Consider the following 13,980-nt stretch of genomic DNA (forward strand, 5'->3'; position numbering starts at 1 on the left):
GATATTAAATAGAATTAGGAGTAAAGAGAGCATAAGAATATATACCATGAATTTCTTTAGACTTACTAAACATTGAGAAGCAAATTTGATTCTAAGCTTCCTACCAGCCAACAGAGAGAAATGTGACCAATTACACAATTCATAGTTCAAGAAAAACACAACCTAATTGCTTGTGAGAAATGTATCTACTTCTAATATTAATATGGGACCATATATCACACCAGGGGCCTTTAACTAATAGGGTATAGTGTAATAAAATGAGCACAGATCTCAACCATTAAGGGTGGGAGAGTACTTTCAGTGCTGGAAGTAAGTAGTTACATTTGGAATGCCTGAGTTAGTATCTTTCACTCTGTTCTATGTTGTTTGTGAGTCTGCAACCATGTCGCATATGCATCAGGACTATCGAAGATAAAACCTGGAAGAAGGAAAAAGAAAACTTACATATATTGGGTGCTCACAGTGGGCCAGACACATTTTATATGTTATCTCAATCTCAACAAGGCATTCTGTATGTTATTTCACTTAACCTCAATACTTCAAGGCGGGCCTATTTTATAACTTGAGCTAGGTCAGTGGTCGGCAAACTCATTAGTCAACAGAGCCAAATATCAACAGTACAACGATTGAAATTTCTTTTGAGAGGCAAATTTTTTAAACTTAAACTATATAGGTAGGTACATTGTTATTAACTTAATTAGGGTACTTCTAAGGCTTAGGAAGAGCCACACTCAAGGGGCCAAAGAGCCGCATGTGGCTCGCGAGCCGCAGTTTGCCGACCATGGAGCTAGGTTACCAGACTAGAAATCAGCTCTATCTGGAGCAAATTTCATCAGTCTAAGTGACTTCCTCAGGGTACATGACTGTTTTATATAAAAGTCTGTGAACTGAAGAAGCAGGCCTCTTATATTAACTGCCTCAAGAGTGTTAAGAAAACTCCAATTCAATAAATTTGTGAAGCTCCAAGCTGGATACCGTAAGGAAACCACAGTGAGCTAAATCTAGTTCCTTTCCCAACTATGGAACTCACACCTCAGTGAGTTATTCCTTGTGACGTTTTGATTAGGTCAGTACGTATTTCAAATAAACGTGAAATTTCCATTACAAAGTTCTGTGCCTGCAATTCAAGTCTTTATTCTGTGCTTTATTCCTTAATTTAAAGACTATGCTGTATTTTGTAATGGCCTTTGGCTAAAGTCATGAATTAGTTGACTCTATTTAGATTTTAAATGTTCAAAGCTAAAAGTTCTAATTGGAAATTCATTCTCAGAAAAAGGAATGGAGAAGGAAATAAGACCTAAAATACTTAGGCTGTAATTCAAGGGAACCCCTTCAAAAATAATTTTCCCTCTTCTATGATCCTTCCCCCTTCTAGTCTGCAATAGGGTGTAACATTCAGAGTTGCTTCTTTGAGCGATTTTGATCTAAAAAGATGGAAAGATTGACCGTAATCAATTTACATAGATTTAAGTGACAAATTTCAAGCGGACTAGGTATTGCCTTGGAATAGCATGGTCTTCACAAGTAGGACACTTGAGACCTCTTGAGGGTGGGGGTGGGGGCTCAAGCACCTCTGAAGGGGCTGACCATCCAGAGAACAAAATTAGAGACATGTGAGCAGAGGAGCCTAGATGACAGACTCCAGTTCAGTGAGAAGCAGCAGTAACTGGTACTATATGTGGATGAATGGCAGACATATTGTAGGAAATGGGAGTTGAAGAGGGAGAAGCTAAAATCTGAGAAATAGACATTTTCCATGTCTGATCTGGAGAAAAAACCAGAAGTATTCATTCTATGCAAGAGATTTTTTTTCTGCTCTCCTGAACATCTATAGGTCACCTTTAATCAATACATTCCATTATAACTGTCCTAAGGACCATTTTTGTTATGTCAAGAAAAAAAATCAACTTTTCTTCAAGTTGTTGTGATTCCATCAGACGGCACCACTTGAAGCTTGGATACAACAATGGTGACCAGTTAATGCAGCTAATTAGCTGATGACCCCTTCTAGAGTGACGTCAGGGAAGGGCATGACCAACCCCGGATACTGCATTTGGCAGTGCAAGGAGCCGTGACTGCCAAAGGGTGCGATTTGTTGAAGCGTGAAACCAAACCAGGGCAAGATAAAAGGAGCTGAGTCCTTATAAAAATAGTATTGTTTTTCATTAATGAGCTCTTTTTAATCAAGAGCTTTTAATCAAGAATGCTTTTCTTAACTAAAGGTTTAAGTTTCCATTTTCAGGTAAGAACCTTTCTGTGCCAAATGTAAAAGTTATCTGCTAAGGCTCAGTAACGTTTATTGGTGTGCTAGCAGGAGTTTATCATTTTAATTGCTTTTGTCTAGTTAATACAAGACACAAACTTTATACTGAAGATAAAAGTTATTTTCTAGAATTTCCATAGGCTGTAAAGGGTTTCTGTATTCGCCCATTCCACAAACATTTATTGACTACCTACTGAAGCTAGGCATGGAGCAGACATTAGAATGCAAAGATGAATAAGGCACAGTCATTGCTCTGAGACCCTCACAGAGCCTTTAGGGAAGGAATATTAAATCAGTCATTTTTATGCAATGTAATAAGTACAAGATTAGCATTGTCTTGGGCTAGGAGGAGGGCATGGAGAATGTCAAAGAAGACTGAAGTGGCCATCACCTGGTGGCAAGTGAACTCCTGACTGTGCCATATAAATGAAAACAAATAACCAAACCAGCATGTGCCAATTTAATCATTTTTACCTTAGGGACCATTTATGCCACTATTTTTACATTATCCTTTTAAATGACTCACTTTATAAAAATTAAATCCAGTCTTTGATGTGCTAATTACATTTTCACAACAATATTTGTAGTAGACAATGTCCTCCTTGGGTCCCTTTAAACCAGTGGTTCTCAACCTTCCTAATGCCGTGACCCTTTAATACAGTTCCTCATGTTGTGGTGACCCCCAACCATAAAATTATTTTCATTGCTACTTCATAACTGTAATTTTGCTACTGTTATGAATCGTAATGTAAATATCTGATATGCAGGATGTATTTTCATTGTTACAAATTGAACATAATTAAAGCATAGTGATTAATCACAAAAACAATATGTAATTATATATGTGTTTTCCGATGGTCTTAGGCAACCCCTGTGAAAGGGCCATTCGACCCCCAAAGGGGTCGCAACCCACAGGTTGAGAACCGCTGCTTTAAACTTTTGTGTTTTCTCTAGGCTTCAGTGTGCTTCTGCTTCCAACACTCAATACCTGTGACTTTTCTTTGACTAACTGCTCTCGGGCTACTGGAGCCACTTTGTCCACACTTGCAGAGCCTGGTCTTTGCATCCTTGTAGGGAGCAGCTATAAGCCTTGGACTGACCTGTGGCAGGGCCACAAACAAGTCCCAGCTTGGAGGGCAGAGCCCTTCTAGCATAATTAAGTTTGATTTTATAGTCCTCCCTAGTTCCTTCCTAGGTAGCTAATGGGTTGTGGGAGGTGCAGCAAGTGCTGCCAAAACAAGGTGAAACTCACAAGAACATTGTAAACATGTTGACCACTTCCCTTGTTTTGCTTTGTGTGCTCTGACTATAAAATAAAGCTTTGGCTTGCAGGCTGGGTCTCTCTGTGTCCTCATCCAGGCACTAGAGATCCACCCAGCCCCCGCTGTATTCTCTTGTCTGTCTTCTTTAATCCTTCACCACCCCTCCTCAGGTTCACCCTTGTCCATGCTGGATGCGGTTCACATCCTGAACATGGCTTTTAACCAATGCCTGAGGCTATGGGATTATGAAAGCCCTGCTTCCTTACCTTGGGTCTGGACAAGTCCTCAAACTTCTCCCTGGGAGATCAGCTGAAGCTACCCTTTGTAAAACCTGGCCTTAAACTACACTCTCCCTCTCCTATCCCCACCTTCATCTGTACCAGCCTCCCCTGGGGGCACTCCCTTAAGATATCACCAGCACACAAATCCTTGTGTGGGGATCTGCTTCTAAGAAACTTGGATTAAGACAATAAGACCCCTCTCTTCCCCAGATAAAGGAAAAATGTTCATCCTTGTACTCACAACATACCTTGTCTACCTACTTCAGTGACACACAACTAGCTCAGAAACACTAATCTGACACTTACATGTTAAATTCCACTAAACAGAAAACTCTTAGAGTTACAGGGCAGGTATTTCATATTCTTCTCCAAGAAGGAACTATTTAATGAGACTGATTCTCCTGCTAGCAAAACTTTACTTTTAAGCTTTCTGATTTTTAAAAAAAGATGTTTCATTAATTTTTTAGAGAGAGAAAGAGAGAGATAGAAACATCAATGATGAGAGAATCATTGATTAGCTGCCTCCTGCATGCTCCCCACTGGGAATGGAGCCCCAAAACTCAGGCATGTGCCCTGACCAGGAATCACAGTGACCTCTTTTATTGATTTCAGAGAGGAAGGGAGAGGGTGAGATAGAAACATAAATGATGAGAGAGAATCATCGATTAGCTGCCTCCTCCATGTCCCCCATTGGGGATTGAGCCTGCAACTCAGCATGTGCTCTGACTGGGTATTGAACTGTGACCTCCTGGTTCATAGGTCAACATTCAACCACTGAGCCACACGGGCCGGACAGTCAGGTATATTTTTTGCAAACATCTCCCAATTTATGGCTAGCTTTTTTCTTTTTATTAACAATGTCCTTTTAAAAGTAAAATTTTATAAATTTTATGAAGTCAGATCTTTTTCTTTTATACTTGGCAATTTTAAGGTCTGTTTAGAGAACTTTTGCCAAACCAACTGACCAATAATACCCTCTTCGCCACTGGTACAGATGACCGTTTCCATAAGAATACTCCAGAGCCACTTACCACCAAGATGACTGGAGATAACACAAACCCTGTTTGTCATCCCTAGTCTTATATATATGACACTTTTGAAATATGGCTAAACAACCTTTTCTATTGTGTTATAACCTTTACTTGCTTTTCTAATAGTTATAATAGGTTAAAGACTTTTTAAAAAATCATTCTCATCTTTCAGGATTATACAGAATTAAAGTACAGAATTCAAATATTCATCTACTAAAAAAAAAAGATAAAAATCATCAGGTAAAAGAAATGAAAGTGTTCTCAGCTCTGTGTAAAACCATTCTATTGAAAACAGTGCTAATAAATATATGACAACCAACAGTGCACTTCAGGTAGATAATAAAAATTTAATTGTAATATTACAAAATAAACAAATTTATAAAAGTCAAGTATTTAGTTTTGGATGCTAGAAATAATATACATAATAAATTCAGCATGGTACTGATAGTGCTGCAAGATTAGATTTTATTGTTCAAATTATAGATTATGCCAATCAGGCTGCTTTGTACTCAAGTTTCAAAAAATCTACTTTTATTACGAAAAGCATCTGGACTTTATACATTGCTACTGAAACCTGGCATACTGCAATTGAAGCTGTGTGACTACAATCTTAATGATCCTCTCATAATGGAAATAAAGAGGCAAACATTTCCCCCCTATGGAATAACAGTTACCAAAACTGTCAGTGTCAAAAATGATTCCTTTCTCCTTTTTCATCTCATAAAAGCACATGCATGAGAGAACATTAAAAACAAAAAGGGCAACTTTATGCTATATGCTAGGTTGATGTTAAAATCCACAGACTAATTTTTAGATATAATATTTCTGGTTCCAGTCTTTTAAAAAAAGAAACAGAAGTAATCAACATTTTTAACATCAGGAAATATAATTTTGTTATTCTTTCATAATCAAAATTTTCAACTATTTCTAAGACTGTTTCTATAGCCTGTTTTCACTCAGCTAGTTCAGGAGACACACGGTTGAAAAAGGGCTGAGCATATAAACTTTAAGGCTAAAAAAATCCATCTTCAAAATGTAAAGATTTAAATAGAGCCCTTGACAAGGTTATTTAATACCTAATTGCTGGTCATGAAAACAAGTAGACAGAAAAAAAGGGCCATATTTAAATGCTTAAAGGAAAAACCACAGGCAGGTCTTTCACAACGTAAGTAATTCTTTCAACCTAAGGACATTTGCTGAAAGTAAAAGTTACCTTACTTCATGATACATCTTCTTCAAAACCATTATGCCCAATTCTGGATCAATGTCTCTTATGCTTTGGTTGGAAGATTTAATGAAGTATATAGTCTGTAGGAGGCAACTATAGAACTCAACAAACAAAATATAATAGATAAAATACTAGAATCTTAACTGAAAAATGTCATGTTTGTCCAACTTTTTCATGCAATCAGCATGCCCATCTTAAATCTGACATATCATTTATAAAAGATTGCTACAGTCCCACTGAAATTTGTTATTCTGATGAGCCAAATTCAAATGCTTTCATACAGGTGAGGATTAAAAAATGTTCTGAGGATTATTCATCATTGTCTGTAAAGAAAAAAAAAGAAAATAATTTAATTCATTTCCCTGCAAATCAACTGTATGTATCTACTTGTAAAAAATTTATATTTTTCATGCTAAAGGAAACGAGCTTTAATGTAGTTTTTATTATAATATCACATACTCAGTGTAAAATATTCAGACAATACAATGAACAATAAAGTGGGAAGCAAAAAATCATCCAAAAGCCAAAGACAACCAATGTTAATTTTATATAAATCTTCCCAGATCTTTCCCTGTGAATATACAAATATCTTTTTTAAAATTACAATAAAATGCATTTTGAGACATGAGTTTTCCCCCTTAAAACACATAATGGACAAAAAGATGAATAAATAAGTAATAAAACAAGATCATAAAATGTTAATGGCAGAATCTAGGTAGTGGGTATATGGGTGATAACTTGGAAAGTTCTTCCAACATTTCTATATAATGACAATTTTACAATAAAATGTTGAAAAAGAATAAGTCATAGATATATTCCATGTCAATTTCAATGGCTGCATTTTGTTTTATTTTATGGATATGGTACAATTCAGCATTTCTATTTATGGACACTGGTTATTTCCAATTTTTTGTTATCCTAAAAAAACACTGCTGAATGAATTAGAGCACTTAATTTAATCTAAGATAACAATCGCCATCTTCCACATGCTAGCAAAGGTGATTGTTCATTAAATTCCAAGTGTCATCTCTAATCACTGCACTGCTTAAGACCCTTCACTAGCTCCCCACTGCCTCAGGACAGAACCCTTATATGGATTGCAAAGCCCTTCATTATCTGGCCTTTTCAATATGTCTAGCCTTATCTACTTTCATTGCCCACCTTCCCTAAGCATCCCCATAATTCATGCTTGAGTAACAGTGAATTGCTTATAGTTCCCCTAATGCAATATTTCACATCCCTCTATGTGTAAGTACACATATTGATTTGGGGGTTAATTCACATTAATATTTCAAAATCCAACTCTGATGTCCTCTCCCCTAGGAAGAATTACCCTGAAACTTTGATTTCTTCCAATACAGCCAGATCATTACCTTGTGCAACATACATGTTACAATTATCACTCTTACAATTCAATTATTTTTTATAATTACACAATGTCTCAAATAGTCAGGAAAGTACAGAGAATAAAGTAATGAACACACACCTACCTAATCCTTAGAAATAATAAAAGTTAACTTGTAGCTATATTGGTTTGGATTATTTGTTAAGAAAAATCATATTACAGGTACAAAGTACTCTTCTCCAATCTTAGTGACTTCTCTTCTTCCCCAGGGGCAGTATCCTGAGTCTGATGTGTGTCCTTCCCTCCCATGATTTTTTACTTTTATTAGACATAAGTATACCTAGATAAAATTGCTTTTAAACATTACAAAAATGGTATCATGTACTAACTACTTACTCAGCTGGTCATATTTGTGGGGCTTATCCATATTGATAGATAAAAACTTAGTCCATTTGTTTTAACTGCTCTAGAGAATTTCATTACATAAACACAGTACAATATCCAAAGTGAATGTGGAAAGAAGGTATGTATTTCCTTCTTAAGAAACTACAAGGTTGGATGTATGCCAGTAACTTGCACCATGCCATATTATGAGAAAGAGCCACATGAAATACAACTACTGTAAAAATTACTGAGGATATTTTTCAGTCTGATATAGTACCACTAGAGGCCTGGTGCACGAATTCGTGCACGGGCGGGGTTTCTCTGGGTGGCCTGCAGGGATCAGGCCAAAACCTACAGTCCAACACCACCTGCAGCTCCTACCTGCCGCTCACGCTCATCCAGGCCCCACTGTGTCTGCTGCAGGCTCGTGTCCAATCAGTCCCAATCAGGAGAGGCTCACGCTGCAGCAGGGGCACTCACCAGCCATGAGCCCTGCACCTGGCACCCTCCCAAGGGGAGTGGACTGTGGGATTGGGCTGAAACTGGCTCTCCAACATCCCCTGAGGGGTCCTGGATTGCAAGAGGGTGCAGGCCAGGCTGAGGGACCCCGCCGGTGCACAACTGGGCTGGGGAGGGACCGCAGGAGGGCTCCAGGATGTGTCCGGCCCATTTCACTCAGTCCTGATTAGCCAGACCCCAGCAGCAAGCTAATTCACTCAGTCCCGATTAGCCAGACCCCAGCAGCAAGCTAAGCTACCAGTCAGAGAATCTGCCTCCTGGTGGTCAGTGCACGTCATAGTGACTGGTCTACCAGTTGACTTCTGCCCTCTGGTGGTCAGTGCATGTAATAGCGAGCAGTTGAGCAGCCTTAGCATATCATTAGCATATTATGCTTTGATTGGTTGTTCAGTTGTTCTGCCGTTGGTCTGTTTGCATATTACCCTTTTATTATATAGGATTTTATAAAATGGGGTTCAAGATCTCAATAAAATCAGGAATTCACAAGTTCCAGATAATGTTTTAATTATATATTTCCAATTCTCTAATAATAAAAATAATCTTTTAACATTTTGGAGGAAAGCATTTGCTTTACACTAGTAAATCACAACTGACAGGCATTTTTAAGGACTAAGACTTGAGTTTTTCACTGACATCCATGGACTTAGATTCTTGGAATCTGAAAACAATTTTTTACCCTTTAAAGGAATCACCATATTATTCAACCTTGAGGAACACTATATCATAGTCCTCTCTTTTTTAAGAATCATGGGAAATTGTTTCCTTTCTTTCAATACCAAAAATAGCTGACCTTTGCGTAACTGACATGTTTTGTCTCATGCACACTGTGACTCATGTACTTAATTAGGTTTCCTGCTTTGCTAGAAAGATCAGCACCAAATTTGTGACTTATTTTCACAAAATGTAGAAATCATTTGAATATAAACTTTGTATTCTTACTTTGGTCTTGGCTTAATATTATATTGTTTGCACTCATCTGCCTGATATGTTGAATTTTCCAAACACTTGTTCTTAATTTTATCTTGTATTGAATGTATTTTTAAATGCAATCTTTAATGTTTTCAAAACAAGATAAAATCTTATAAAAATTTATATTGTTAAATTTAAGCATCAACATTTTAAATCCTCAATTTCAGTCTACAAATCATACTTATAAAGTAACAGAATTTTTTGACCAATATTCTAGAAATATATTCTTGTTCAAAATCATCAGAATCAGTTTATAAATTAATTTTGAAAAATTAGGTTCCTTACTTCATAATAGGACTTAAAACAAAAAGACCACATTTTATTATTTTGTTGTTGTTGTTGTTAATCCTCACTCGAGGATATTTTTTCCATTGATTTTTAGAGAGAGTGGAAGAGAGAGGGAGAGACAGAGAAACATCAATATGAGAGACAATTAACTGTTGTCTCCCATGTGCGCCTGCAACCAAGGTACGTGCCCTTGACCAGAATAGAACCTGCAACCCCAAAGTTCTGGGGCTGATGCTCTAACCACCAAGCAAACTGGCTAGGGCAAGACCACATATTATTGACCTTGATAACCCACTTCATTCACTAAGCTTGATTTTAAAGTAACGTTGAGCTTTTTCCAAAGAATTAAATGTTCCCAGAAAAAGAACTTATACCAAAAAGGATAATCAAAAGAATCTGGTATATAAGCTGTCACAGGGAAATTCCAGAAGAGAACTTTCAAGGTATTTTGTGTAATGGAACATCTTCATTAGACTAAGTCTATATCTCTACATTAAGTTCTTACATTTTTCCACCAAATACTGTTGTAGTTCTTTAACAATTTCTATAGAGAAGTGCTCCCTTAAGTTTCTATTGATAGATTTCATAGCAACCACCATTAATATAAAACATTTTATTTTTATTTGTTATAATACTAAGAGGGCTAAAAGAAATCATAATGAAGAATAAGTGCAGCACTAATTACTGGCTTATGAAGGAAGACTGGTATATATTCAGTGCATTACTTGTAGCTAACAACCCTAACTTTTTCTTGACAGTTATTCTGTTAAAAAAGAATAGTACTGAAAAAAGTGATTTTTTTTTTTTATTCCTCACCTGAGGACATGCTGAAAGAAAGAGAGGAAGAGAAAGAGAGAGAGAGAGAAACATTGATGTGAGAGAGAAACATCAATTGGTTGCCTTCTGCACATGCCCCAACAGGGGATCAAATCTGAAAGCCAGGTATGTGCCCTGACCAGGAATCCAACTAACTACCTTTTGGTGCACAAGATAACATTCAACCAACTGAGCCACTCGGCTGGGCAAAATACAGTGATTTTTGATGCTATAAGATAATAGTACTGACTGTACCTGAAGATTTTCTAATTTTGATTTATCAATAACTATTAGAGTTTTTATAAGACTTACTTCTATTAAAACAATCCAAAGAAACATTTTTTGTTGAGCTTTATAAAACATATCATAAAACTTTAGGAAAAAACAGTCAATGTAAATAAGTCTACATAATTATAAAGCTGCTCCCCAAATTAAAAAAATATTTAATTTCATTTTAGTAAACAATTTTTCATGAGTCAAACTATCAAATATTTTTATAAGAAGCCTTGCTCTGAAATACTTGAACTGAATATTAACAGCTCTATTCCTATGAACAGGAAATCCAGGTATTCATCACCTCATGCCCAAACACACCTACAGTTTCAAAACAGATTACTTCCAATCTTGGCACTCTCCAAACCATCCAGAATACTGCTGCCAGATTGAACTTTCTAAAACACCTCATTAATTATGTCAGTTTTTTTCAGTTCAAAAATCTTCACTAATTTCCTCTGTGTATTTTACACACTTCACAGTGTCATATCACAAAGACTAATTTTCAATAAGAAGCTTCTAATATGGTCAATTTCATCCTAATATACATTGATCAGTTCATTCTATTTTCCTTACAAATTGTTCCCTCTATATTTCTTTCCATTTTTCACAAACCAACCTCCCCTTCTCTAATTCCTACTGTACTAAAAAGTATCTTAGGAAGAGCAATCAAGTATATGTGTGTATATATATTCTATAATAATAAAAGTGTAATATGCTAATTAGATGATATGTGTGTATATATATTCTACAATAATAAAAGTGTAATATGCTAATTAGACCGGACAGCCAAACGACCTTCTGGACGTCCTTCCGGACAACCTTCCGGAAGCACACAATAACTACTTTGAAAACCAATCTAAGTACATTAGATTGGAGATCATCTTTCTATTTTTATAGCAAAGGAAAGTGAACTTAAGACAAAATAAATCACTCAATGTCACATCATTAGCCTCCCAAAGAGTCAGGACTGTGACACTGGTTTCTTGGTTCCATGGTAAGTGCTCTTGACTATATTTAAAAAGAAACCATTTTTAACTAATAACTTTTCATAAAGTCCTAACATATTTTTTAGTGATTCTATAGGTAAGTAGTTTCCAAATATAAAAATGGGTTACATTCCAATCCCTACAGATGAACTCTCCTTACTCTGAAAGAGATTACATTTAGTATTATTTAGGATAAACTTCGCATATTGCTGAAGCTCATCAATTTACATTTGCCATTTTGTTTTTTGCACATTTATTTAAAATATAAAGATGGGAGGAAATCTTACCTTCCTGATAGGCCCCATCTGCCATGACTAAATGAAGAATCTTTGCATAAAGATGCTGATGTTCGTTTCCCAAAATATTCTGAGCTATTGTTGAACAAATCTCTATATTTTCATCTTCATCTTCATGAACAGCCTATACCAAGTTTCCAAATACAAAGTAATATTTGAATATTATCTTTCTCTAGTTGGATACTTTGTTAATCTTTTACAATAAATTTACTTACCAATAAAAAAAATCACTGACATTTCACTAATAATTTAAACAGAGCATATTTCAAAATTAAATGTTTTAACTGACATTTCACTTACCTTTATTTTCTCATAAACTTCAAAGAACTTTTCAAAGCCTATTTCCTGCTCCAGGTGAAGTCTCAGTTCCTCTAAATGGTTAAAGACACTATCATATTCACACTCACTAGTTATCTCACCATCACTGTTATCTAAAAAACATTAAAAAGATACCATTAAAGAAGACTAAATCAAATAATTATTACCCTAATATACTAAAATTCTGTAAGTGAATCATGCCATTGAAATAGAGTACTTTAGTGCTGGCTGGAGTGGCTCAGTTGGTTGGGCGTCATCCTGTGCACCGAAAGGTTGCCAGTGCAATTCCCATTCAGGTACATGGGCTCAATCCCCGGTAGGGGGCATGCAGGAGGCAGCCAATCGATGTTTATCTTTCTCTTCCTCTTTCTCTCTCTCTCTACCTTTCTCTACCTAAAAATGATAATAAAAAATAGACCACTTTGTACTTTAAATATAAAGTTTTTGTCATTATAATATTTGCCATTTATACAGGTAATCAATGTACATAAATCTGTCTTAATAAGAACATTACTTTGAAAATCTTTTCTTTTTATAGAAATAAACAGTAAACCAGGATAGAATAAAAGCTTCCCTACAGATGTCATCAAATGTAGCAAAAAATAAATAAAAAATAGAAAAAGCACACCCATATGTTCTGCATCACGGCAACCAACCCTAACTACTATTTTTAAAAAGTAGATATTAAACATGAGCCAAAACATTAAAAAGCATGCAGAAGGAAGACAACCTAAAATACATACCATAAAACTTTAGTAAAGCACCTAAAAAGTATTATAAATGCTCTGTATGTTTTATGCACACCAAAGGTACTTTGAAAAATTCCAGTAAAAAACAAAATTACTGAAGGATCATTCCTTTTCACATTAGTTCTTCTTCCCAAATAAATGCAGTTATTGGAATACAGTGGGGCCTTGACTTGCGAGTTGAATTCGTTCTGTGACGGAGCTCGTAACTCAAATTACTCGTATGTCAAATAAAAAGTGAACGAGTGAGACACGTGATGCTGGGCTGATGTTGTGGCGTTCACTGTGACGTTCGCTGCGCCAACTAGCGGTGGGGTATCTGAAGCTGGCTCATAACCCGAATTTTAGCTCACAACTCAAAGCAAAAAATCGGCCGAGAGACGGCTCGTATCTCAAAAAACTCGTTAGTCGGGACACTAGTAAGTCAAGGCCCCACTGTACACAAATTTTCTTTGTATTTTAGCGGTAATGCTATGAATAAAGAATAGTTTCTAAACCAAAGTTTAAAAAGCTGCTTTAGTCTTAACCCTTCTGGTTAACCACTGTATGTAGAAGCTCTTTGCAAAACATAAAATACTAAGAAAATGAAGTTATTATCTTTATTACTAAAAAAATAAATCAAGAAATAAATATTATTATTCTGCCAAGAAATAGAATAAAAATGCTTCAAAAAAGCATTTCCATAACTTGATGGGAAAGAAATGGAACAACTGTATATGTGCATTTGTGTGAAAAGAAAAAGAATAAATATAATAAATATAAGTCAGACAAAGAAGCATGCTTCAGTTTTATTTAAAACTGGAAATGGTTCATCCTGGCTGGCATGGCTCAGTGGTTGAGCATCAACCTATGAACCAGGAGGTCATGGTTCAATTCCCGGTCAGGGCACATGGCCGGTTGTTGGCTCAATCCCCTGTGGGGGGCGTGCAGGAGGCAGCCAATCAATGATTCTCTCTCATCATTGATGTTTCT

The 13,980-nt window shown here is 36.1% G+C and overlaps 1 protein-coding gene across 1 annotated transcript in view; it reads right to left on the reverse strand.

Moving 5' to 3' along the window:
* Nucleotides 1-5,164: 5,164 nt before the first annotated feature.
* Nucleotides 5,165-13,980, reverse strand: part of NEK1 (NIMA-related kinase 1) — a 156,074-nt gene continuing 147,258 nt past the window's right edge. Inside the window, exons 33-35 of the mRNA XM_014535229.1 lie at nucleotides 12,245-12,375; nucleotides 11,936-12,068; nucleotides 5,165-6,388 (exon numbers count right to left, since the gene is read on the reverse strand). Coding sequence (XP_014390715.1) covers nucleotides 6,375-6,388; nucleotides 11,936-12,068; nucleotides 12,245-12,375 — 278 coding nt within the window. The 3' untranslated portion in view covers nucleotides 5,165-6,374. The remainder of the gene's footprint in view (nucleotides 6,389-11,935; nucleotides 12,069-12,244; nucleotides 12,376-13,980) is intronic.

The sequence above is a fragment of the Myotis brandtii genome, unplaced genomic scaffold (assembly GCF_000412655.1).
Source record: "Myotis brandtii unplaced genomic scaffold, ASM41265v1 scaffold14, whole genome shotgun sequence".
Classification (NCBI taxonomy): domain Eukaryota; kingdom Metazoa; phylum Chordata; class Mammalia; order Chiroptera; family Vespertilionidae; genus Myotis; species Myotis brandtii.